This window comes from Argiope bruennichi, chromosome 5 (assembly GCF_947563725.1).
Source record: "Argiope bruennichi chromosome 5, qqArgBrue1.1, whole genome shotgun sequence".
In the NCBI taxonomy this organism is placed as follows: domain Eukaryota; kingdom Metazoa; phylum Arthropoda; class Arachnida; order Araneae; family Araneidae; genus Argiope; species Argiope bruennichi.
This window is the reverse complement of record NC_079155.1, coordinates 118,736,647-118,760,599: the sequence shown is the minus strand read 5'-3', so window position 1 is coordinate 118,760,599 and position 23,953 is coordinate 118,736,647. Positions and strand designations below refer to the sequence as shown.

Below are 23,953 nucleotides of genomic sequence, written 5' to 3'. Positions count from 1 at the left end.
TGAAATTGATCAAATGATCCATACATCAAAGAAATAAATAACGTAACGTAATTAGTGTAAAAATTCCTTTCTTCAAATGAACACAATATAATTTCGCTTAATTTAGCTATTGGATTGCCAGATTCCAAGTTGGAATAAGATGCAAAGCAAAATCTAAGATAAAAACAACCAGTACTTTTTACGAGTGGCAACAGTATGCATACTGCACTTTGCATTTTGAAATCTAACAAATTGAAACTCATTGTTGCAACTCTGTTCAAACATCATTCATTCATATGCAATGAAGCAATTGAGAATAAGAGAAAATTGAAAATAAGCCTTTTAAAAACTACACCTTTTTCTTATATTTATCTTTCGCAATTAAATGCAGTTTTATAGAATATGATTATAGGAAAATTTTATCGTACTTCATAATGCTAAAACAATTTTTAAAATGCCTATTCAAATATAAAATTTATTAGAGGGTACAAAGTGATGATTTACTAAATAAATCCCGTGGTAAGAAAAAAGTATTCATGTTGCTACTTCTCCTCTAAAAAACATCACAATCTAATTTTCATCTCAAATTCACGAGATCAATAAAATGATTGACCATTTTCACTGAAGCGTAAAATTGTGTTTCTTCAGCAGAGGTGTTTGTTCAAAAAGATTTAGACTTGAATGCAACGATTTCTTACTTCCAGATCAATCGATGATAAGAGGAGCAGATGTGACAGAAGTCGTTTGGATTTGAAAAGGGTGTGATAATAGACAGTGCAATCAGTAGCACGACCATTAAAGACACTGTTGATATCTGACAGCTTTTTATTTGTTAATGTCGCTTGCAGTCAACTTATTAGACTTAGGCTTACAAGTTAGGGAGAAAGAAAAGAAAACTAACACGGACGATAATTTAGTAATAGAGAAGGCAGACTTTTGATTGCAACCTTTTCAAACTTACATTTAATTTCTATTTTAGCTTATTTGTATTCAAAATTATACTATTTTATGACAATTAGTTGTAATGTTAGATACATTTTTATTGATGGAAATCTATCATGAATAAAATATTATCTCATAACGTCGATGTAAAGAACAAAATTATCGGTATTATTACAACTATTAGGCGTTCGAGGACAAATTAAAAGAAAAAAGAAACATTAGACATAAGCTATGATTCTCAAATCGTTTATTGATATTTAATCGCATTAATATTTATTTGTAATTAGTATAAATATTTATTTAAAATTATTTCAATCATTGGAAGTATATGGCATCTGTGCATGTAGAACCTTATAAATTTTTGTGATAAATCTGCGATCAGCAATCTGAAAACACTCAATGTATTTCATTTAGACAAAAGATGCAAAAATAAATTTTCTGTAAAAATCAATGCATTTTTCTGTACGCATGTGTTCTATGTTGAAGAAATCTATGCGAGTAATTTTCAGTTTGTAAAATTGAATTATTCATATATAAAAGAAAATAATTCTGGAGTATAAAAACCTTTTAATAAAAATACAATTGTAAAATAGTAAATATAATAAGGAGAATTTGCATTACACTTATTTGGTATTTTTACATCAATATTTGCTCTTTTGCAAAATCATTTACAGTTACCGATCAATTTATTTAAGGCTGTATGGCTATTTTTTTTATCTCAAACATAATAACAAGAAGAAACAGGAAAATAGTTTAAAAGTATTGTCAAATCATAAACTACTTTCAAGAAAACAATGAATGAATACAATATCTGAGATTTCCAAACAGTCAAATAATTAATATTTGATAACCGATATCAATAAAAAAACTGATGCTATTGAAAGATTATTTATAATTTATGAATAGAACAAAAGTATGAATGAACAAATTCACGAGACTCGTTATAAATGTTTATAGCCTAAAATTCCAAAAGCGGATTTGAAACTATATCATTAAATTAATATAACAAAAATATAATTAATATAATTGTTTCTCCCAGATATGAAAACTTATGAATTCTAAGTCTGGCATTCAACTAGTGATAGCTATGACGAAATCGTTTTTTTATATTTTGCAGAATATTCGATGAAGTAAAAGTACAATAGTAAATATGTCCTATGTGGCTAAGAATATTTCACGAGTTAAATGCTTTTTTTTTTTATGTTTGCACAAAAGTTCATTTTCTGGAACATAAAAAAAAAAAAAACTTATATGATTTTTTTTTAACATGAAGAATAATTTTGGTCGTTTTATAGTTCTTTTTTTTATCTAAAGAATATCACTAAAATATGTCTATATTCTTAATAAATTTGAAAATTTTGATAACAAGTATTTTTCTTCATTCTAAAAAGAAAATCACAAAAAGCAGATTTTTAAATATTCATTAGCCTCAGTTTTCTAATAACTGCATTAAATTTTTATCGAGGTGGTTACTTCTTTTTAAATATTTTTGTAGCAGTCTACAAATGTAATAGAGCAGCAATTTTCTCATTGGTAATATTCTGTCATACCAAATTGCTTTTAAAATGTTGAAGGAAATCAAAATATTATAAGATTTGCCGATCCTGGAATTCAAATTCTAAACTATAGTATATATGCCTTTTTCACAAACAAAATTTGAGTCTGAAGTGTGTTATAATATTTAGATATTTGTAGAAGAACAATATTTATCTATAGAACTAAAGCAACTAGCAAATTCATTGCATATTCTCTTACTTTAGTTTTCTTAATAAAAATAACTTCTGTTCATATGTTATGCTTTTCATTTTAAATCTGTCTGATGCAAGTAAGATAAAGGCTTTGAAAAATTATAAACTGAGTTGAAAGCCCAATGATTTAATTAATTCTGTCTGCAGACATGGCAGAATTAGGCGCGCCAACTCATCAAACAGCTATTTAAATGTTACCTTGAAAATTAGATTAGCTACTTTTTCTAAAACCAAATAAATCAGAAAAAGTAAAAATAAATGAATTCACCGAAATCGTTTATTTGATTATTCAACGAACGTTTTTTAAATTATTCAATGAATAACAAATAAAGTAATGCTGTTAATCTGAAAGATAAATTGAATGCACCTGTTGAGCAAATAGAAATTTAAATAATATTTGCAGATTAGAATTTTAAATTCATACAGTGCGATTTTTTTTCTAAGTGCAAATAAAAAAATTCAAACTGATTTAAAATAGATAATTAAAAAAATATATTTATGTAATTTTTTTATTTGATTAAGTAAAAATTTGTTGGCTTAATAAATAATTTAAGACGCTATTGTAGACATGTTTTTGACCATTAATATTCTACTAAATAGCTAACCCAGGTACTTACACATTTAAATTTTATTCTAAACATGTTATGAGCATTGTAATCAGAGCGCACACGATCAAAATATGTAAGTAGTATTTAAGGAAACGACTTACGTAAAATTAACACCTTGCGAAATTTGTCGAGTGCTTTACCCCGCAAAAAATCTTATCGCAAGCAACACTTAACACTAACCCAATATTTACTTAACTAAATAGTTTTATAGTTTGTAATTTTATTGTAATTTGGGCAAGATGATTTGTCCAAGTTCTTGCCCAAGATGATTATATGATGAAGAAAAGGGTTATAATGATATGCATAATAGCAGTTATTTTTATTATTGTAATAAATGTAATTTTCATCATTCATATTCGAAAAAAAATCCTTTTGTCCAACTATTTGTTCGTAATGGATTTTTATCATTCAAAACGTGTGTGTCTCCATTAAATTTTACTACCCAAATATTTTGTCCTTAAAAAAGTAGTAAAGTAGTGTAACGCTCCATCATTTAATAGTTTATTCCCTTTCTAGTTTTTATAGTCTTTTTTGCTGTGACTAAGTTGTTATGTAATTATTTATGCAATTTGTTAAATTACATAATTATTTTTTTTAAAATCATTGATTTTTAAAAGTAGTTTTTATTGCCATGAATATTTAGAAATCTTTGAAAATAGGCTTAAATTTAGATAGAATAAATATTTATTGTTATTAAAAAAGTAATTCTTTCTCTTATTTCAGGTTTTATTCATAAAATATGATGCATAGTTTTAAATACAATATTTTATAACATATTGTATTTAAAACTATGCATCATATTATATAACTATCATCTTATATTCATTTAAAATATAGCCTTCATGAAATTATTATCATACAAGATTTTCATGTTTAATCATTCAGCGGGAAAAAATATATGTATTCTTTTATTACGTGAATTGTATATTTTCCTTTAACACGCTGAATTTTATATCTTATTTTATGTATCAAAAAGTATATTAGGATTTAAAATGGAATGCAAAAACAGAAGATATAAAATAAATAAGTACCTACCAATTTTGCAAAGAGAGAGCAAAATGGCAGAATTATATATTATATAATTAATTATAAATTATGAAGAAAATGTAAAATTTCACCTAAAAATTAAGAAAGCAAATGTAACTGTGTTTCCCTTCAACGTCAAAAAATTTTTCTAATGCAAAAGTTCCACACTGAATTAAAAGAAAAAATGAGAAATATAAATATATGATTTTTTTACAAAATCTCTACATTTGTTTATTTTTCTAAGTGGCTTTATTTAATATAAATTCGACTTTTCATTATTTGATTTAAGTATTACTTTTTATGAGTTGAATTTATAATTGAAAATTACTTGACATTCCAATATTTTACTAAAGCAAATCTATTACTAAGCATATTAACTACAAACAGTATTAAATCGATGTTATCAGAATTAAGACATATGTCAAAAGAGAAAAAAATATGTCTAAAAATCTTACATATAGCAGAAAGTAAAAGGAAAACAAATACGAAGTGAAATATTATTAAAAGATTCAGTTCTTTTACTTTCAAATAATAATTAATAACATTTTCAATCAGTAAAATCTTCAATTATTTTATACGCTTTTAAGAAGGCCAATGTGCTATTCTCAATGATGCTAGCAAATGAAATATTTCGGAATTATTAAGCAAATATTACACTTAGTCCTAAGATATTTTTTTAAATTTGCGCTTCCCAAATAGATCCCATTTTTTCTTCCTTAATTTGCCCTTTTGACCTTTAATTTGATCCTTTAAAATAATATTCGTAATGCAACGGCATATGCCAAAGTACACAAGAAACCTTTTATTTGCTGAAAGTATTCATGTGTTTCAATAAATAAAATTATTTGGTGCTACTTCAATTCGAAATTCCATATACAGAATTAGAGATCATGCAAGTCTTTAAAAAGCAATAATTGAACTGCAATATTTAAAAAAAATATGTTCCGTTTATGTGAATATGGATGTTTTGGTTAGGGGATCATGAATACTTTAAAAGAATAGATTTAATACATATTATATCATTCAAATACGACCCGAAATTTGACAATAAATAATAAGAATGTAATATTCATTCGACAATTGCCCAGAGAATTTATTTTCAGCTTTTCAATGAAAATTTTGCAAAACCCCCTTCTTACTGTAATTACATTTTTTTAAAAATTAGGCGAAGATTGTGAAAACAATGCCTTAGCAGAAGGCAAAATTTGGCATTTTACTCAGAATATTTATAATTATATATCAGAAAATATTAAGTATAATTTTTGAAAGATAAGACTATATTCAATACTTTTCCCTGTGACATTATTCCCATTTAGCGAATGATTTCTAAATGAACATTCTCTAACACAATGTTCTCCATTTGTATAATTGATAATAGTGTATTAATGGGATGAGGAAGGGTTATTTCATATTTGTTTTAGGTGCTGTTTTCGAAAAATTGAAGATGAATCCCAAGGATCAGAAATCCTCATGAAGGAGACTGCTTAAAAAAATGAAAATATTATGAAATGAAGATGTATTAATTGAACTATTTTGCGACTATTCCCCACCCCCAAATTTTTAGAACAATACTATTGGTCCTTTTCTGTTTAATAGTTCGGCAGCAGTATCCAACAATTAATAATCAAACTTGCAATGATGTGGTGAAAGGTGGAATTCTCAACCAAACTTAATTTATCAACTTTTTTTTAAAAAGCATAAATACAGAAACCATGTAGAAAGTAACTCGAGGCTGAAACTTTTTAACTTTGCTGAATTTTTAATCTAATTTAATCAATCCTAGTTCAATTATTTAGTTAAGTTAATTATTTTATAAAACGTGCAATGCTGAAAATTCCATTTTTTTAAATTTTAAATAGTTATTGCGTGTTTTTTCATACATTGTTACGGTTATATAATAAGAACAAAGTTTTTTTTCTTTTTTCTTTATAAACAATAATTTTTTAATCTTTTACAGAAGGTTTTACGAATTACTGTCCATATGGACCATATTATAATACCTATTATAACATTATGGTCCAGACGTCCATAATATTATATATATCTATAATTTTACTTGTATATTGATTTTACTGGCTCTCAAAGTATTTTTTACACAACAAATGGTCCTCAGAAACAAAAGGTTTGGGAAACATTTCTCTAACTGTGTAGATATATATATAGAAACAGGTAGAGAATTTATACATACTTAGAACAGCAGTTTTTAAAAGTAAAAATTAAAATAAAAATTTTTTGAAAGCAGGAAGTGTTACCTTTAATCTCATTAAAATTCTGATAAGTTGTTCGTAACATTCGACATGTCAGAACAAAAATACCTTTTCCCCTTAAGTACTATTTCAAATATCCTTAACGAACTTCTGTTCTTAAAATCACAATCTGTAAATCATGAATACTGTGGACAAGTCGAAATGCTGGTGTCGCTGATAATGATGTAAATTTGTATGAGGACGGGTGTGGTCAGCTTGTCCAGTAAATTTTCAGGATAAAGTATTATTTACTTCCTTGTTACAAATCTATTTTGTCAGTTTTATGTGTTATGATGTGTTCTACACATTGATGTATTTGCCTTTTGGGGACAGCATATTAAACGAGATTTATGCGGATAAACACTCTTGGAACGTTAATTACTAATCATTGGATTATCTATTTAAATGAAAATGTTACAGAGGCGGTCCTAACATGATGAATAACTTCCTTTACCGGAGCAACAAGTAAAGGGTGAAACTTTACTGAAGTTCCATACAATTAACTGAATTATGGGGGAAGTACTAAACACGATTTTGAATTACCTATTATCCTCGCATCAAATAGCTTTTGCACCGATGACAATTAAAACTGTAACTAATGTTTCAGCTTCCATGGGACTCAACATTGTATTATATAAGTGTAACAGGTACTTACTTCAACGCGCGTGTCACGTTTTTAAGGAGGAATTCGTTTTTGCATGATTTTAAGTTAAGATTTAGGAACAATATAATGGAAATTATATTTAGAATATCATGAGAAATGGGAAAGCGATCAAGACAGATTAGAAAAGTGCAATTCTCAAGCATTTACTTAATTTTCTCATTTAAATATTACAAATACTTTCATAAAAGAAAATTCTATTTTATAACGAAACTGAAATAATATCTTTTAATTTTTAATGTCTGGATTAATGTTACAATTATTAACATTATTATCATTCCTGCAATTCCAATTTTCTTCCCAAATATGTAGATATCTATCATCATATTTATTTCAAATAATCTGTAAAGATAATTTTATGACTTTTTTTATTAAAATACAATTTAGAAACTAACCAAAATTTGAAACTCCGTTCAGGTTGATTACGTCTTGGGATCTACTAAATACTTGACGAAACAAATTAATGAAATCCTAACTTTCATAAATACATCAAAAATTATACATTTCTGATCAAATTAAAAGGCATTTTCTCTTCAATGTGATTTTAAATCCAAGAAATCATTTTCGTTTACTATTTCCTGTACTTTTTATAACTGAGAGACATACTTTAACCTTTTTAGTTTAGCTCATAGTAAAATTATTTAACTAGAATTAAATTTCATTAACAAACCTTTTTTTTTTGAAAGAAACTAAAGAAAATCATACATCTCAATGACGGAAAGACAAAAAAGTGAATTAAATCTCCTAGTGGTAAAGAAATTCAAATGATAGACAAATTGTCTGAATATGCACATTGTGATTGTATTAATTTATGAATTCCAAATTTAGTAGCTAACGAAGCTTAATGGCTAATGAATAGAATTTCAAGTAATGATAATTTATTTAAATATGCGAACTGTGATGCTATTAATTTATGATTTCCAAGCTTAATACCCGACAAAGGAAAGGTGTTAATGCAGTAAAGTATTATATGGTAAAACTTGTACCAAAACTGGTACATCCTGTACCCTTACGTGCTCAGAATGAATAATAAGAAAAAGCATGAATGCTTATAGATCGGAATTTATTTCAATGGCTATTAAAAAAATCTTAAATGTTATTTTATTCTAAAAACAAGTTAATTCGATGCATGAACTATTAAATCTAAATAATATTTAGCAATATTTATTTGATAGATTGAAGACGTTTGCCATATCTAGTTATATCTAAAAAAAGGGTAAAAAATTTCATTTAAACTGCACGGCGCGTCTCTTTATTGAGACCGAAGAAACTGTATTCATTTTTTTTATATCCTCGTTTTTATTTGTTTTCTATTTTCGTTTCATATTTATTTGGCATTTAGTTTTCACTAATATTGCTCTTGTCCAAGAGTTACTTAAGTCATTCGTATTTTGATAAATGGTATTTAAGTAGTTTTCTTTTAAAAGCTTTATGCCCTTTGATAGTGCCGACACTAAGTTCTTCTTTTGAAAAAGCACCTCTGCAATTTTCGGCCTCGCCTTTCTCAGCTATTATTTCGAATACCACCTGTCTTCTTCTACCCTTGTCATCTGTCTCTCCTGAAGCAATTCGAGAAGCTTTCGCCCGCGACTTTCGAAATGAGTTTCAATTTGAAAGACAGATCGTTTTCTGTCGGAAGATGTCAGTAATAGCAGGTGCTGCTTATAGTGGGCATTAACACATTTAAACAGTTGATTAAGTAGAAATTTCAATCAGTGAGTTGACTTTTTTCATCCACTGTGCATTTCTTTTTTGTTTTGCGTCTTTCATTTCCTTTAATAATGGGTCTTTATTGAAGAGATTGTCAATAAAGTAGATTAACCTCGTGATGTGATAAGATATCCGAATTCTAATTCACCATTTCAATCGAAGCATTGGAAATTTATATCATTACCCTTTGACAGGTAATTTCATTATTTAAATTAGCTAAATTTAGAATTATCTGTGTAGCACTGAATTAATTCAAATGTTGATGCTGAACACGGATATCAACGTCTTTATAAGATTTCTTTTTTACATAAGTTAACGAGTATGTGCTACCGGTGGATGTCAGTTTCTCTGCCAAAGTCATTTTATATTGATAATGCAGATTTCCCTCGTCTAACCAATTGCATTTAATTATTTGAAGCACGAACACAGACAGCGTTTTATATTTCGTAATTTTTTTATGAATGGAAAATGAATTTTACTTATGTAACTTCCTTATGAATTAATCAAGCATTTCAATGGAATATTTAAAAACTGTTAGCTATCCTTTAAATATATTTCCAATTTTTAAAATACAAACATCACTCAAATTTGAAAATTTACTCTATATATCATTCTAATTGACATCAAGCTAGTATAAAATAAATATTAGTGGTTTGAATATCTGATTAATGTATCTTTACAACAGAATGTATGTATTTTGATATGATGTTACTATTTTTTATAAGAATTTAAAAAAAAAATTATATATTTTAAAATTGATTGTATTTTTTTCGTTATCAGTTTAATGAATATTACTTTTGTACTTATGAATATAACTTATATCGACTCAACTATTTTAGGAAAGTTATTTGTGATTATTGTTTTCCTTTTAATAACAGGTTATTATTTTTTTAATAATCCATAATTTAAAAAATCTTGTTTTGGATTCTATGCATTTATAGATCAAATATGTTAGAAAATAAATCGCAGTACTACAAACATTTTTTTTTTTTGGTAATAGATGAACACTTCTTATCTTTCATCAAAAAATTTTAATAAAAAAAATGTAGCGAATTATTTTGTTTTTTAATTTTTTTAATTCGACTTAATTACATTTGCAATGATTTTTTTCGTCTAAAGTCACAGAAATTTAAATTTCTTGACCTCTTACCTTTGAAATTCATTAAAAGCATAATTAAGTAGTTACGCGGCAAACAGCTTTTCCGGAATGTTTTAGAAAGCTGCTACTGAAAGGTTTGAACTTTGAATGAAAATAGCGAAACCTGCATTAAAACTTTACATGATTTTCAAATATAACTTGAAATAAAATATACTAGCCCCCTTTTGCGACAAGCCTTTTCGCGCAGATTATTGACTTTTTTTTTGGCTGTTAAACAACTCATATGGGATGCATCATTTTAGTTTTTTCAGTTTTGGCTTTTCATTTCATGTGACAGAAATATATGACTTGAATTGAATCATTCTGTTTTAAATTGAGTATAAAAGATGTATATGCTACGAAATAAAATTAAAAGTAGAAATCCTGCATCGGTGTTAATGTCCAAAGACATCAATTTCTTAAATATTAATTTTAACATTGGCAAACGCACGCGATTGAATATATCGATGGATGAGTTTGAATTTCATAGCATTAAAAATAGAATGTTTACCAAATTATATTAAAATATTTATTCAAAAGAAAAGAAAAAATATGCTGAAATGAAAATGATATCATTATAAAGGTAATTTTTCGAATTTTAAGACAATGCAAAAACTATTTTTATGAGAAAATGGTTTTGGAAGATATAAGCATCTATCTCCAGAGGCTAGTCACAATGATTATTCACCTAGCTGGAGTTAAGAATATTTTCGCGCTTGATTAAACTACGATTCGTATTTTTATAACATTGATTTCTTTTTCAAATTCTTTCCTCTGATTAAATTAAAGATTTTAGTAATACAACAAGTCCTCTCCGAAAAGTTTATAATAATATTTTGTATTTCCATTAATAAAGAGTGTTAAAACATTAAATAAAGAGCCCGAAACGCTAGTTTTAATTTATGCTGTTATGAACGAACTGGGAATTCAGTGTGCTTAAAAAATGTTTTGCCTTATTATTATATTTTAAACATGTGCGTTAGCAATTAGTATGTGAAAAGAAATTGAAATGCGTAAAAGATGGAACGAGATATTTTTATATTTGTTGCAATGATGTAAGAATTAAAAAAAATGGATAAAATATAAACCTATCATATAAAAATTATTTAGTTAATTTTTTTTTAAAAAAAGCAAAAACTGATGAAGATAATTATAATTTAAAGTAAACATACCAATATATTTGTTGAAAAATAACTCAAGGGAGATTATAAGATTAATTTCTCTATACTTAATATTCAGCCTCGGTTCTTCTACTACAAATTACTTCACATAATGATTGTAAATCCATAATTTTTCTATTTTGATGGGTTTTTTTTATTTAATAAAAGAATTTTTGTTAATTCATCGCTTTAATTCATATTAATTTAGTAGATACTTTAATATTAAGTAAATCTGCATAATATTAAAATTAATGTTGATATACAGGAGAGAAACATCTCTTCATATTTCAACACTATTTCGCCACTTTTTTAACCACGCTACATCATTAAGCCTTTTAAATCTAAAACATTATAATTCCGAAAGAAATTTCAATATACCTTTTAAGACTCCAATGATTTTCTTTAACTATTTTACGTGAGTAAAGTTTTAATGTTATTTTGTAAAAATTAGAAATTCCTTTTCAAGATGGATTTTTTTCTGCTTTTTAAATGTACAATAAGTATAACTGATTTCTAATTAAAATGTATACATATATCATAATAAATACATATACTATAAAAGAACTATTCTGCTATACAGTTATTATAAATCATAGAAACCTTAATAAATAATTAAGAAACGATTGCAATAAATAAATCATAAAAATATAAGGAAGCACTTCAAAAGAGGTATTCTGTTACTATGATATTCTTCATTAGTAATTTGTACTAAGGATGAGAAAAATATGTAGCTTGCTTATTAAGGTATTTCATGAGTGCAATCTTTAAGTGCTAATGTATATCAGAGAAATATCAATTATGGATTCCTTGACGAGATAATAACGCTAATCTGTAGCGAAATGTGTACTTAATATCACTTGCATTTCCAAAGAACTACGAGTTATGATTACAGTGTAGCACACGTATTTGGGGAAATTGTTTTATGGGTTAAAGTTAATTAATATGTTAGCGTCGAGCAAAAACTGTTGGATAGAAGAGAATATTGTTGTTATTTTCCTTTACTGATAAGTAATTGTCAAAAAAATGATGGATTGAAGAGAATATTGTTTCTATACTCGATAGATTTCTGTTGTATATTGTTTCGCGCATCAATAATAATATATTTGTTGCATGCTAATTATATATTTTTTCAGAAAATGGTATTTATTCATGAATTAAGCATAACATTTCTAGAAAATAAATAAAAAATAATGAAATTGCTTCAGGCCGATTCAAATCATGCTCTAACTTGATGTTATAATTAAAAGTTTTAAAGACTCGGGTACAACTGAAGATAGATTACATTCAAAACATCTTTAAGGTAGATATGGATGGTTGTTACTTTACGCAACAAATGAAAGAAGTTACAACTTATTTAAAAACTGAATTTTGAGAAAAAAATATTAATAATTGAAAACGGTCATTTAATTTGAATTATTTTGGTACAAATGCAATAAAATTACCATCATTTTATAATTTAAATTTGCTGTATCATTTATATAATCCATTTCAATTTGTTTCATAATTTATCTACAAATTTTACAATATTATTCCATTATTTACCAAACTTTATATGTTTTTAATTACTAGAAAAAATGTTTGATTAAAAGTTTCAAGAATGTTAGCAATAAAAAAAGAGAAAAAAAAAACAATAAAATAAATCATGGTTCCCAAACATATTATGGGCGCAAACGATAATTGCTTCAGCTACTTATTAAAAAATTAATATAATTTATTAATTTAAAGCTTTTATATTAAATTTATAAGCTTATTACTCTCACTCATTTTGTGTAACTGTGCTTTCTTTATTTTTATGTTGATTTAATAAATTAAACATTTAAATATAATGAAGTGCAAACTATGTATTTTATTTCTCCTATGCAGTTGTAATCTTCTTGAAGAATGCAAAGGCAATATAGAGCAAATGATTAATTACTTAGCTTAAAAATGAACTGTTTAAATGCCAAAGATAGATTTTCAAAATACATGATTGTAAGTTAATTGCATGCATGCAATTGGAAACTAATTTATATTTTATAGATTTCTAATTCACAATAACACACAGGAAAAAAGTACATGTTGTTTACCATTCTAAATGAGAGGAATTTGGCTGTCTTTTTAAATAGGCAACTAATAAAGTGTAATTAGTTGTGAAAATTGAAAAATCAATTTTTTTTCTCAGTCTATAATTAAACGATCACATCTCAAAATATCTACTTTAGAGTTCCCAGTTAAAAAATATGATTAATTATATTTCGAGTTAGATAAATATACTTTTATTAGAAAAATCTGGACATTTTTTTTGCTGTTCTTAGATTAATTTTACTTCATAAAATGAAACTAGTGTTGAAATTGGCGAATTAAATTATCGTACATATAAAAATTTAAAAAAATTCGGCTGTAACAAACTTTAAAAATTTTATAATAAAAGAAATTGAGTGGAAATACTTTTTTAAAAAAATAAATCAAATGTTTTACTCACAATACCTAAATATGAAATGTATAATTTCTTTGCATAAGACGGTATTTAGAAGCAACTTTCATGATTTCTTTGTATCAAATGGGCATTTACCAAAGATAATTTTTAAAATGAATAATAATAATAACAATAAATTCGAAAAAGCAAAAGTTTAGATAAGTTTGTTAGTTTTTGGATTTGTTTCCTGAAAGTAAATTATATGTGTATAACTATTCTTAAATTTGAAATATAAAACATACCGGTTCTCTTTTTTAAAGAGAGAAAAATGATAATATGTTTCCAAAAAATATACACTGTTATAAAGGAAAAAGTTTTTATAAGTTTGTTAGTTTTGGAATTTACTTCCTACAAATAAATTAAATGTGTATAAAAACTAAACTTAGTGGTGCGACAGCACTATGTGGGTCAAGGCCCTCAGTTCCCATATCTGCTTTCTTGATCGAGGGCTCTGGGGTGCGGAGCATATGTCCCAGTTAGGTGGTCAGCCTAACGTGGAACCCCCAGTGTTTAGCTCCCAAGTATACTTGGTCCTCAGTTTATCGACCCACTAAGGGATGAAATTATAAGTGCATAAACTGTTCTTAAATTTAAAACATAAAACTTATAGTACTTTTTTTTAAAGAGAGAAGACTGATTATATGTTTACAAAAAAATATAAACTCTTACAGTACAGTCTTTATCAATAATATGAGTTGATTTAAAATTTTGCTTTTATTTTAAAAGATACTAACAGGAACAAATTCATCTCCTATTTTAACCCAGAACATACTGGAGCCTTTTTCTAAATCTGAAGGGCTTGCAGGTTACATAAATCAACTTCATATTGAAAGTTTGCTTTTCTAAAAGGTGACCAAAATTTAGCTGTTTCTTATCGCAATAGGTGATAAACGTTTGTGCATTCTTTAAGAATTATGATGCGCACATTAACTATTGGTCACGTTGAAATTACTCCGATGAATTAGGGGCACCTCAATTCATCGCGATTGCTTCAGGAAGAAATAAAATACATCGTTCCATTCTTCCTCAGTCTTAACATACCATTACATCATTGTACTTTGTGAAAAAAAGTTATTACGAACAAAAATTCGGCTTGACCAATAAATGAGACTGAAATTATTTTCCTTGCGTAGAAAATGATTCAAATTCTATCACTCGACATTGTTTTATAAACATTAATTCAAAATTTCATTGGCTGCATTTGTTTGCCTTCGGGGCGATTTATAAGAATGGTATCTGTGGGCACTTCCTCGTTGAAAGAGTTTCAGATATCAGAGTCATTAGGAGTTGCTTTTTTACCTGAGAGTTGACCAGGAAATGTCACTTTTGAAACCTCAGTGACATACGTCTGATTTATTGCGGATTGTCAGTGCAATACGGAACTTGAAAAAAAGGAAGTTACGTCTTCGGTGGCTTTCTAAATTAGAACAAACATCGAGTCTGAAATGTGAATTACAATGTTCTGGCCTTTTTAATGATTTGATTAATACTTCTTAAATGCATGCCGTATGGAATATTGAATAAATATTATTGTGCTTTCTGACAAATGCCTTCCAAAATAGGGCAAATGTGAAATATGGGAAGTTTTTTTAAGAATATATTCTTTTAATTTTTGTCAAATGCTTTAATAAAAGAGATGGTGTCATGTGTTCCAAACAGCCAGCATTTTTTTTTTAACTTTACTGTAAATTTTAATTTTTTTTTTTTGAATTGTGCATAATGATACTTTAAAGAAGATTTCTATTATGTTTTAATTGAAAGTATTAAATGACCCTTAATGGATTAAAGCCTTTTGCATATTACAGGATGCATATAAATATTCAATAAAAATGCATTTAATATATCTCTTAGCATGCTTAACCGAAATATTCTTATGAATAGTATAGCACATAATATAAAAAGAAGAGCTCATTTCTATTGAAAAAATTTTATACAAGTGTTAAAAACAATAAAGCAGTCTCAGAAGCGATTGCAAATGGCACTTTGATAGTTCGATTATTTTTATATTTTGCATGAAATAGATAATTCTGAAAATATCTTACATAATGCAACGATACACCTATTGGTAATTCACCCCAGAGCTAATATTACAGAGCTATCAAAAATAAAATAGGGGGGGGGAGGGAGAATGTCAAAATTCATGATTAATTGAACTTTTATTATTTAACATATTTGAATCTATCTAAATTTTAAAATTTGCGTTAAATCATAAATAATTATATAAAATACACAACATATATAAGAAAAGTATAGTTTAAATTGCAATTGATGTCTCAAATATATAGAAATCTATTGTTTATAATTAGAAATCTAGTTAATTTAAATAACCAAAGTTTACTTCGCTCCATCAAAAACATATTAAAATATCGAATATGTCTCATAGAATGTATACGTTGAAAATAATTTGTGGAAAAACAATTCCCTACGGAAAACAAGATTTATGACAATTATTTTTGTCGCTTACAGTCTAGGTCTAATACATTGTCGAAGAATATATTTCTTCGCATCATTCTAATCTTAAGACAGTGCCGCAATTTAAAATTCATTTTCCTGCGCTACAGCTACACATCTCAGTAAATTAACTACTGCCAAGGAAAGCGTATACGTGAAGTACTTTTTGGTCATTAATCAAACTAGCAACATTTAAAAAAGACCACAGAACAGTTCCGGAAGGAAAAACAGGTGGTGGCCGTTGTATCTCTCAGCAGGACTCAGCACTATACCCATGGAAATTAGTCAACCAGCATGATGAATGTGATTTCAAATGGTTCTTTCCAACTCCAATCCACGCAAATGTGCCTCATTTCAGGAACATTTGAGGATAATCATTCGTTTTTTATGTATCTTTTATTTGATCTAAAATTTTTATGCATCTGCGGCAAATGCAACTCGAGGAAAAGAGATAAAGCAATAGTTGTATCAAAATGTGAAATCATGCGCTGGTCCCGCTCGTGCGTGAAAAATCGCGATACTTCATTCATGCAAAGTGGCTGTATTTAAGGTGTGGAAAGTTGCAGATTTAGGGATTGCATCTCGCGTGATATCATTTGTAGTTTGAATCACGTTGAAAAGAAAACTAAGACACATTTTTAAATTTCCTGCATAGATAAAAACCATTTACCTTCTTTCATAGTTTAAAAAATTGTATTAGATTTTAAGTATTAAGTGATATAAAACAGTGCATTTAAAATTTATTATATGGGAGTTGGTTCAATCGAATGTTTTCATTTCAAATTCACCCCAAAATTCAAATATTTTCTGTAATCCTGCAAATTTCTAATTAATAATATAATATTAAAATATCGGATATAATGTTAACATGATTTAGATTAATTAGATTAACGTCCCGTTTTAAAGCAACACGAGGGCTATTTTGTGTCGGACCTCGTAATGTTGAACCGAAGTCAGTTAACAAGGACGACACCTGAGCTGATACTCCATCTCCAAACTTCCACACCACACCAGCGGGAGGACGTTTGGCCCCCGATAGATTTAACGTGCACCGGACCCGGTTACACTACCTTTCTTCAATGGAATCTGGTCTCAAGCCTAAAACCCTCCGGTTCCGAAGCCAAAACCTTACTACCAGGCCACCGCGGCTCAATGTTATTATAATTTGGGTAATTGGAAAACAAAACAAAACTTATAACATTAAAAATATTTATTAAAAATTTTAGGAATATAATTGAAATAAAACATTTGAAAATATTTTATTCAAAATTTCCATTTTATTTCGCCAAGTATAAATATTTTTTTTATTACAACAATTTATAAAATTTATTTTATATAATTTTAAATTAAAGATTTCTTTCATTATATTTCAATTCTTGTTTTTGCCCATTTAGACATAAAAAATAAAATTTTATTCTTTTTTAGTCTCCTTCCAGACTTTATGCGGCATAGTTCACATTTACGAAAAAGCCAGACTTTTGCGGTTTTGGTTTGGATTTAAACCAATTGTGATATTTTTCAAGCCAGAAACAGTTGAAGTAAGTAAATTTGTTTAGGCGTATATTTTTTTAAACTTTTTATTTTTAATTTTAGTTCTTCATGGAGTCTTCCTGAAAAGAAGCAGATACATAGGCCAAATTAACAAACGGAGTGAGAAAAATAATGTCTCATCAAATATTCATATTATTCAAACTTCACTACTGTCGGGATTAGTTCTTCTTCCTAACCCCATATGGCAGCGCATTCCCGTTGTCTTGAAAGTCATGCAAAAAAGATTTCTTGTTTGCTTGGCAGTCAAAACAAGTAGTCGTTCAAGTGGAGTGTGAGCGATCAGTAGCTCTCGAGGAAAAGCAGAGAAAATTAATTTTAACGATCACGCGGAAACTCAGCTAGTTTCTTGTGAAATTAGTAGTTCGTGAAAAAAAAATTATTATCTTTAAGAAATATTCTTAAGTGTGATATGGGATTGCTTATCAGAAATTGCATAAAAATAAGGTGTGGCTCGATATGAATAAATAGATGGCTAGTCATGAAACCTATTTTCAGATTTTTCTTGACTAGAATCTTTTATTTTAATTTAATTTTATTTATTTATTTATTATTATTATTTTTTTTTGCAAACAGAAGACAGGGTATGTGCTCACGAACAGTGCAAAAATGCTTCGTTAGGGAAATGTACCCTATATTCGACAACCATATAACCGATACTATTAATACTCCGTGCTACTGAACACTAAAGATGAAGTCACTGCTGACACTTCGCTGTTTGTTAGATGATATTCGTGTATTTTAACATGCTATAAGTTTCAAGATCTGTAACGTAAGATCCTTGAATTGTTGGGAACATATCTAGTTATTCTGTCTTATTCATGACTACCTTGGGTAACATATTTTTCGTAATAATTTTTATGTCTTGTTCTTGATAATTTTACCAATAAAAACTCATAATATTTTCAGTGAGAAAAGATGACTGAATAAGTTGAAGACTTTTTCATTTTGCGCTCAACTTCTTTTTATTGTTTTCTGTTTGACGTTTATATGCATTTATTACTTATATTTTTTTACAGTTTTCTTGATGAATCTGATTCACAATCTGTTTAAAACCATACTATAAGTCGCATACATCTATAGATAATATTTGAACAACTTGATTTGAGAGATATGCTAGTTCCAAAAAAAAAAAAAAAAAAAAAAAAAAGATTATCTGCATTAGCAGAGAAAAGAAGTAGTTATTTAGAAACTGAAAGTTCTTAACTGAAATGAAAATTCCTAAGAAAGTGCAATACAGTTCCTGAATGTTGTGAAATCTATTTTGGGCCTCAAACTGAAAATGAGGATAGAATATTGTAAAAAAGACATTTTGTGGTAAAAGGAATGTTCAAACTTTGGAGACAAAGTTGTGTGATTCATTTTTGATAATAAAAGAAACATTATTTTTTAATTTCAGTTTACTATGAATTAGAATTTTAAATATAATAATATTTCAATACCTATTATTTCATCCTACGTGAGGGCACTCAGATATGAGAATGAGAAACTTCCATCATTGTAGCTGGTTCTCGACACCCTGGTTGGCACAGAAATGATGTGGGGTCGACTACCTCCGACAGATGACGGTACGTGCTTCCTACGGGAAGAATTGTACCGTGGCAGGTGATGGCCTTTAGGACTCAACCTATATTTCCCCAATGATGTCGTGGTGTACTAGTCATTCAAATTTATCCCTGTGCCTCAGAGCGGTCGGAGTAGTCGATGTGTGATACCTACTATTCCAGAAAGTACATTTAATATTTAATTAATTGTATTCTGTATTTCAACTTTTTACGTTCAACTTTTAACATTTAAACAGATGTTTATTTTCTACAATTTTAAGCTTTTTTTTCGTTATCTGCTAGATATTTTAATATAAAATCACTGATTATCAAGATTTGTTACTATAGGCGCTGCGAGCTATCTCTGAAAATAGAGTATGGCTATTTAACTATGATAAACATAACATAAGTAAATAATTTTTGTACGAGAGTGAAGATTCGGGTACACATCTTATATAATAATGACCGAAAAAAATTATCAAATTCTAAGTACATCAATGAATGAATTAATTTAATTTTTATGAAAGAAATATCTTTCTTCAATTTCTTTTACGTTTATATACTAGAAAATATATTTGTTTGAATTACTGTAGTTTCTATTTCATTCTAGGTTGTTCTCAATAGCAATGCTGTTCTAGAGAAATCATTTGTCTACGATTTTCTGGCCCCGTGGTTTAAGCAAGGGCTGATTACGAGGTAAGAAATTATGGTCATCTATGTTCAAAAATGTTCGTTTTTATGGACCCAATATATGTAGAAGAGAATAATCTAATCGATAAATAATTAGAAGATCAAATATTTATTTTATACATCATTTTGTGCTTTGAATCTTTAACGATCAAATACTTTAATATACATAAATATAAATAATCTGAAAAGATTCCTTAAATAAAATATAATTTTTAACAGAATTTTTGTTTTGGTTCAGTCGCATTATTTTTATGAATTGAAATTATCAATTCTTATAATAAAGCAAGCAATCATTCGTGTTCAAACAGGTCAGGCTAATGTCTCTGATAATTTGATCCTCATAAAAAATGAATTAAACAGATAAAAATGTATCTGGATTAAAAACTATATTATATAAGTAACCAAACAAATTAGCAGTAATTAAAACCTATTATTGAAACAACCTAAAATTAAAAATATTTTGGAAACGAAACTAAAACATTTCGGAATCGAAACTAAAAAATTATTTCTGATTCAAACTAAAAACTAAAAAAGAACAGAAAAAGCATCATTGTATTTAAAGAACGCAAATGCAGCTACTACTAAAACACAGATGAACCAAGACAATAGTAGTAAAAACCAAGTTCATAGAGAAAAAGTATCAAAATTAAACCAAATAAAATAAGAATCCGGCCTGAAGACTTTCTAAAGGGTCACCTTCAGGCTTCGGGATTCAAAACAAGAGATTTTTCTGTGAGGAAATACCAACATCGATTCCTCGTGACCCGAAAATCCCCTGAAATTAGGCTAAAGAGATACGCCGTTTTTACATAAAAGAAAACAAAACAATAAATTAGAAGAATACGACCACCGGATTCTTATTTTGTTATTTTATTTAGTTTAATTTTGATTATTTTTTCTATTAATTTGGTTTTTACTACTATTATATATATATATATATATATATATATATATACCTTCATTTTCAACAAAAAATTCTTCAAGTTCGAACTAACAAAAATTATCATGCAGATAAGAGAAAAATATACCTTGAGAAAAAGTAATATTAGTTTTATAAAATAAAGCTTATCAAATTTGAAATAATAAATTAGAATAGCTAAAATTTTTTTTTATTCTTAGCCCTCGTTTTTTAAAATTGCAATTGCCGAAACAAATTATTTATTTATATAAAGCCAAGCATTGTTATTTTATATAACATCTGTTGGGAAGTTTCCGAATTAGATCATTATTTTTCACTTCATTTTCATTTGGAAATGTTTTAACTTTTTATGGATGGATGTGATTTTTAAAATAAAACTAATTGGTAGCTTGTTAAAAACTCAAATTATATGTCAGAACAATTAGTAGTAAATAAAAATTGTCGTAGATGCGATTCGATGTAGATAGTTGCCCTAAATACTCAGCAACATTGTTGACACCCTTCCAAAAACTGCACCTTTGATTTTTCCAAGAACAAGAAAAATTAATTATAGCAAGACATGTTTAGCTACTTGATACGTTTAAAAGTTGTCTCGCTCCTATATTACTTTCTTTGTCACATTTTTCTCACTATATTTTCTTCTTGTCCATTTTGATGCGAACCAATTTACTTAAAGTCATCACACAAGCTACTACAACTAAAAAAGGAAATAGCGTTCTATTTATTAGGAGTTAACTTCTATAAAGGCACGCCTATTATTCGTAGTTTTTCTTCTCTAAATATATTTTTAAAAATAAAATGTTGATGATTTTTAGATCCAGTTTATTGACAATTCTTTCTAAGGATTTTCATAACAGGAAACGAATGTAGAAGTTCGTGATGTTTATATTGGAATTCACTAACTGTACTGAATTTGAAGCTTTTGCTTATTATCGTTTTAAATATTTTAAATATAATAATATTTATTCTGATTATTGCCAAAAGAGCAAATAATATATTGTAAATCTTTGTTAAATAAATAAATATCTAAAATTCAGAGCGTTTAAGGTTTCTTATTTAAATGCATAAGGGAAAAAAAATGGCGGTTTTTGCATTATTACGATGCATGAACAAATCGTATATGAAGGTAAGAATTGATGAATAAAATTTCATTCATCATAAAAGTATGATTTGCTTGTAGGAAATGTATATATGAATGCTGACTGAGATTCTGTCCTCCGTCTCCCAAACGTGCGATAACTGATTCAATACTTACAGTTATGATGTTTCGTTATCAACAATCAAGCCTAATTTCAAAAAATCTGAAATACCCTTTTCCCAAAATATGTTGCAGATCTTTCTGTACTTTATATCAAAACTGAAATTGGATATTGAAATTATCTTATAGTTCCGGCCAGAAATGGAAAAAGAGGAGGAGGCTCCTGACACCTGCTTTCCATTTCCGGATCCTGGACGACTTCTTGCCTGTCATAGACAAGCACGCACGCTACCTGGCGGAGAAACTGGCCAAAGAAGTCAACAGCGAGTGTTTCGACTTGGTGCCATACATCACGCTCTGTTCTCTTGACATCCTGTGCGGTGAGCTGTCATTGGATATCATTAATTAATGGAATCAGTTAAGCCCACTAACCATTTAGCAAGTCGTTAATGCGGCTTAATTAATTAATTTTTTCCTTCATGCATGTTAATGCGGTTCAGTCTGCATATTACTATCAGAATTATCAAAACTCAATTAATCAAATCAATTTCAGTGATTAATGATTCAGTGATGTACTAATTATTATTATTATCCCATCGGGAAGAAATTAATCTAATAAGACTTTACAGTTTAAAATACCACCCTTTCGGAATAAATAAGAATCACTAAATTTAGAAATATATGAATATAAAAATTGGCAAAGTATTTAAGAATTGGCCAGCTATAAAATGTAATATATGCGATAAAAGGCTTGCTTAATCTGTTATGCTTCACTCAGATTTTTCTGTGATCTTTTTAAATCCCATTCATAATTACCGTCTATGATTTTAACTTTATCACATACGAAGTATAGAAAAGTTCTAACTCAGCATTTTGACTAATCTCTACATTTTAGACTTGTCTGGGTTTAAAAAATGCATTTAAAAAAATGTCTGTCTGTCTGTCTATGACAAAGGTAACTCAAAAACGCTTTTAGCTGGACAGGTAAAGTTTGACATACGGTCTCTACATAAAATTTCTATCAAATTCTGTGCGAAATCTATTCGAAAGAAGTCTGTCTTTTCAGCTGACCAAATATAATCCGAACTACAAAACGAAGGGATTTAGGCAGATAAAATCAGGTACACAGATTCAACATCCATATTGCAGACACCTATGAAATTTTGAGACAAGTCCAAAAAGGGGTTGACTGTCTGTTGGTCTGTACTTTCTGATAAATATAAACGTGATAACTCAAAAACGCGGTGACTCAAATAGATTGAATTTGGTATGCTATTTTATAACTACAAATATAATTTTGCGTCAAATTTTGTTTTCAATCGGTGTAGAAAAATGCCTCTAAAAAATTTGATTTTCATATGTTATAAACTTGTGGCGAATCGGAATGAGCAAGGTTAGAACCTGGGATCTTGTGGTTAGCAGTCCAGTAACATGACCATGATACAAAAGCAATTGCTCGTGCAGCGTATTTGTTAACTGGCTTATAAGCTATTTACTACAGACTCTCCCTCCAATGAGTCGGAGGTGAGACGAATTTGAGTAGCGATAAATGTTATGGCGAGCATGTGTGGGTGAGTGGTTGCTGATGCTGTTGCTGCGTCAAGTGAGTCTGACGACTTTTGGTTTTGTTGCGTCAAGTGAATCTGACGACTTTGGTTTGCTGTTGGTAGATGGCGCCACAACAGCTGTACGAAGGTTGAAGGATCATTGTCTGAGGTCACCAATGTAGCCTATTCGGAATGAGCGAGGATAGAACCTGGAACCTTGTGGTTAGCAGTCCAGTAACATGACCATGATACAAAAGCAATTACTCGTGCAGCGCAGTTGTTAACTGGCTTATAAGCTATTCACTACAAATTCCGTGCCAAGGAGTAATCGTCCAAAACCTCGCCAAGGATGACACAATAGATTCAGTAAAAATGTTAAATTG

At 28.2% G+C, this 23,953-nt stretch overlaps 1 protein-coding gene across 1 annotated transcript in view; it reads left to right on the top strand.

The window, feature by feature from the left end:
• Positions 1-23,953, top strand: part of LOC129969566 (cytochrome P450 4c3-like) — a 99,689-nt gene that overhangs the window by 48,244 nt on the left and 27,492 nt on the right. The window contains exons 2-4 of the mRNA XM_056084192.1: positions 17,550-17,662; positions 19,827-19,912; positions 22,213-22,403. Of these exons, the coding sequence (XP_055940167.1) occupies positions 17,550-17,662; positions 19,827-19,912; positions 22,213-22,403 (390 nt within the window). The remainder of the gene's footprint in view (positions 1-17,549; positions 17,663-19,826; positions 19,913-22,212; positions 22,404-23,953) is intronic.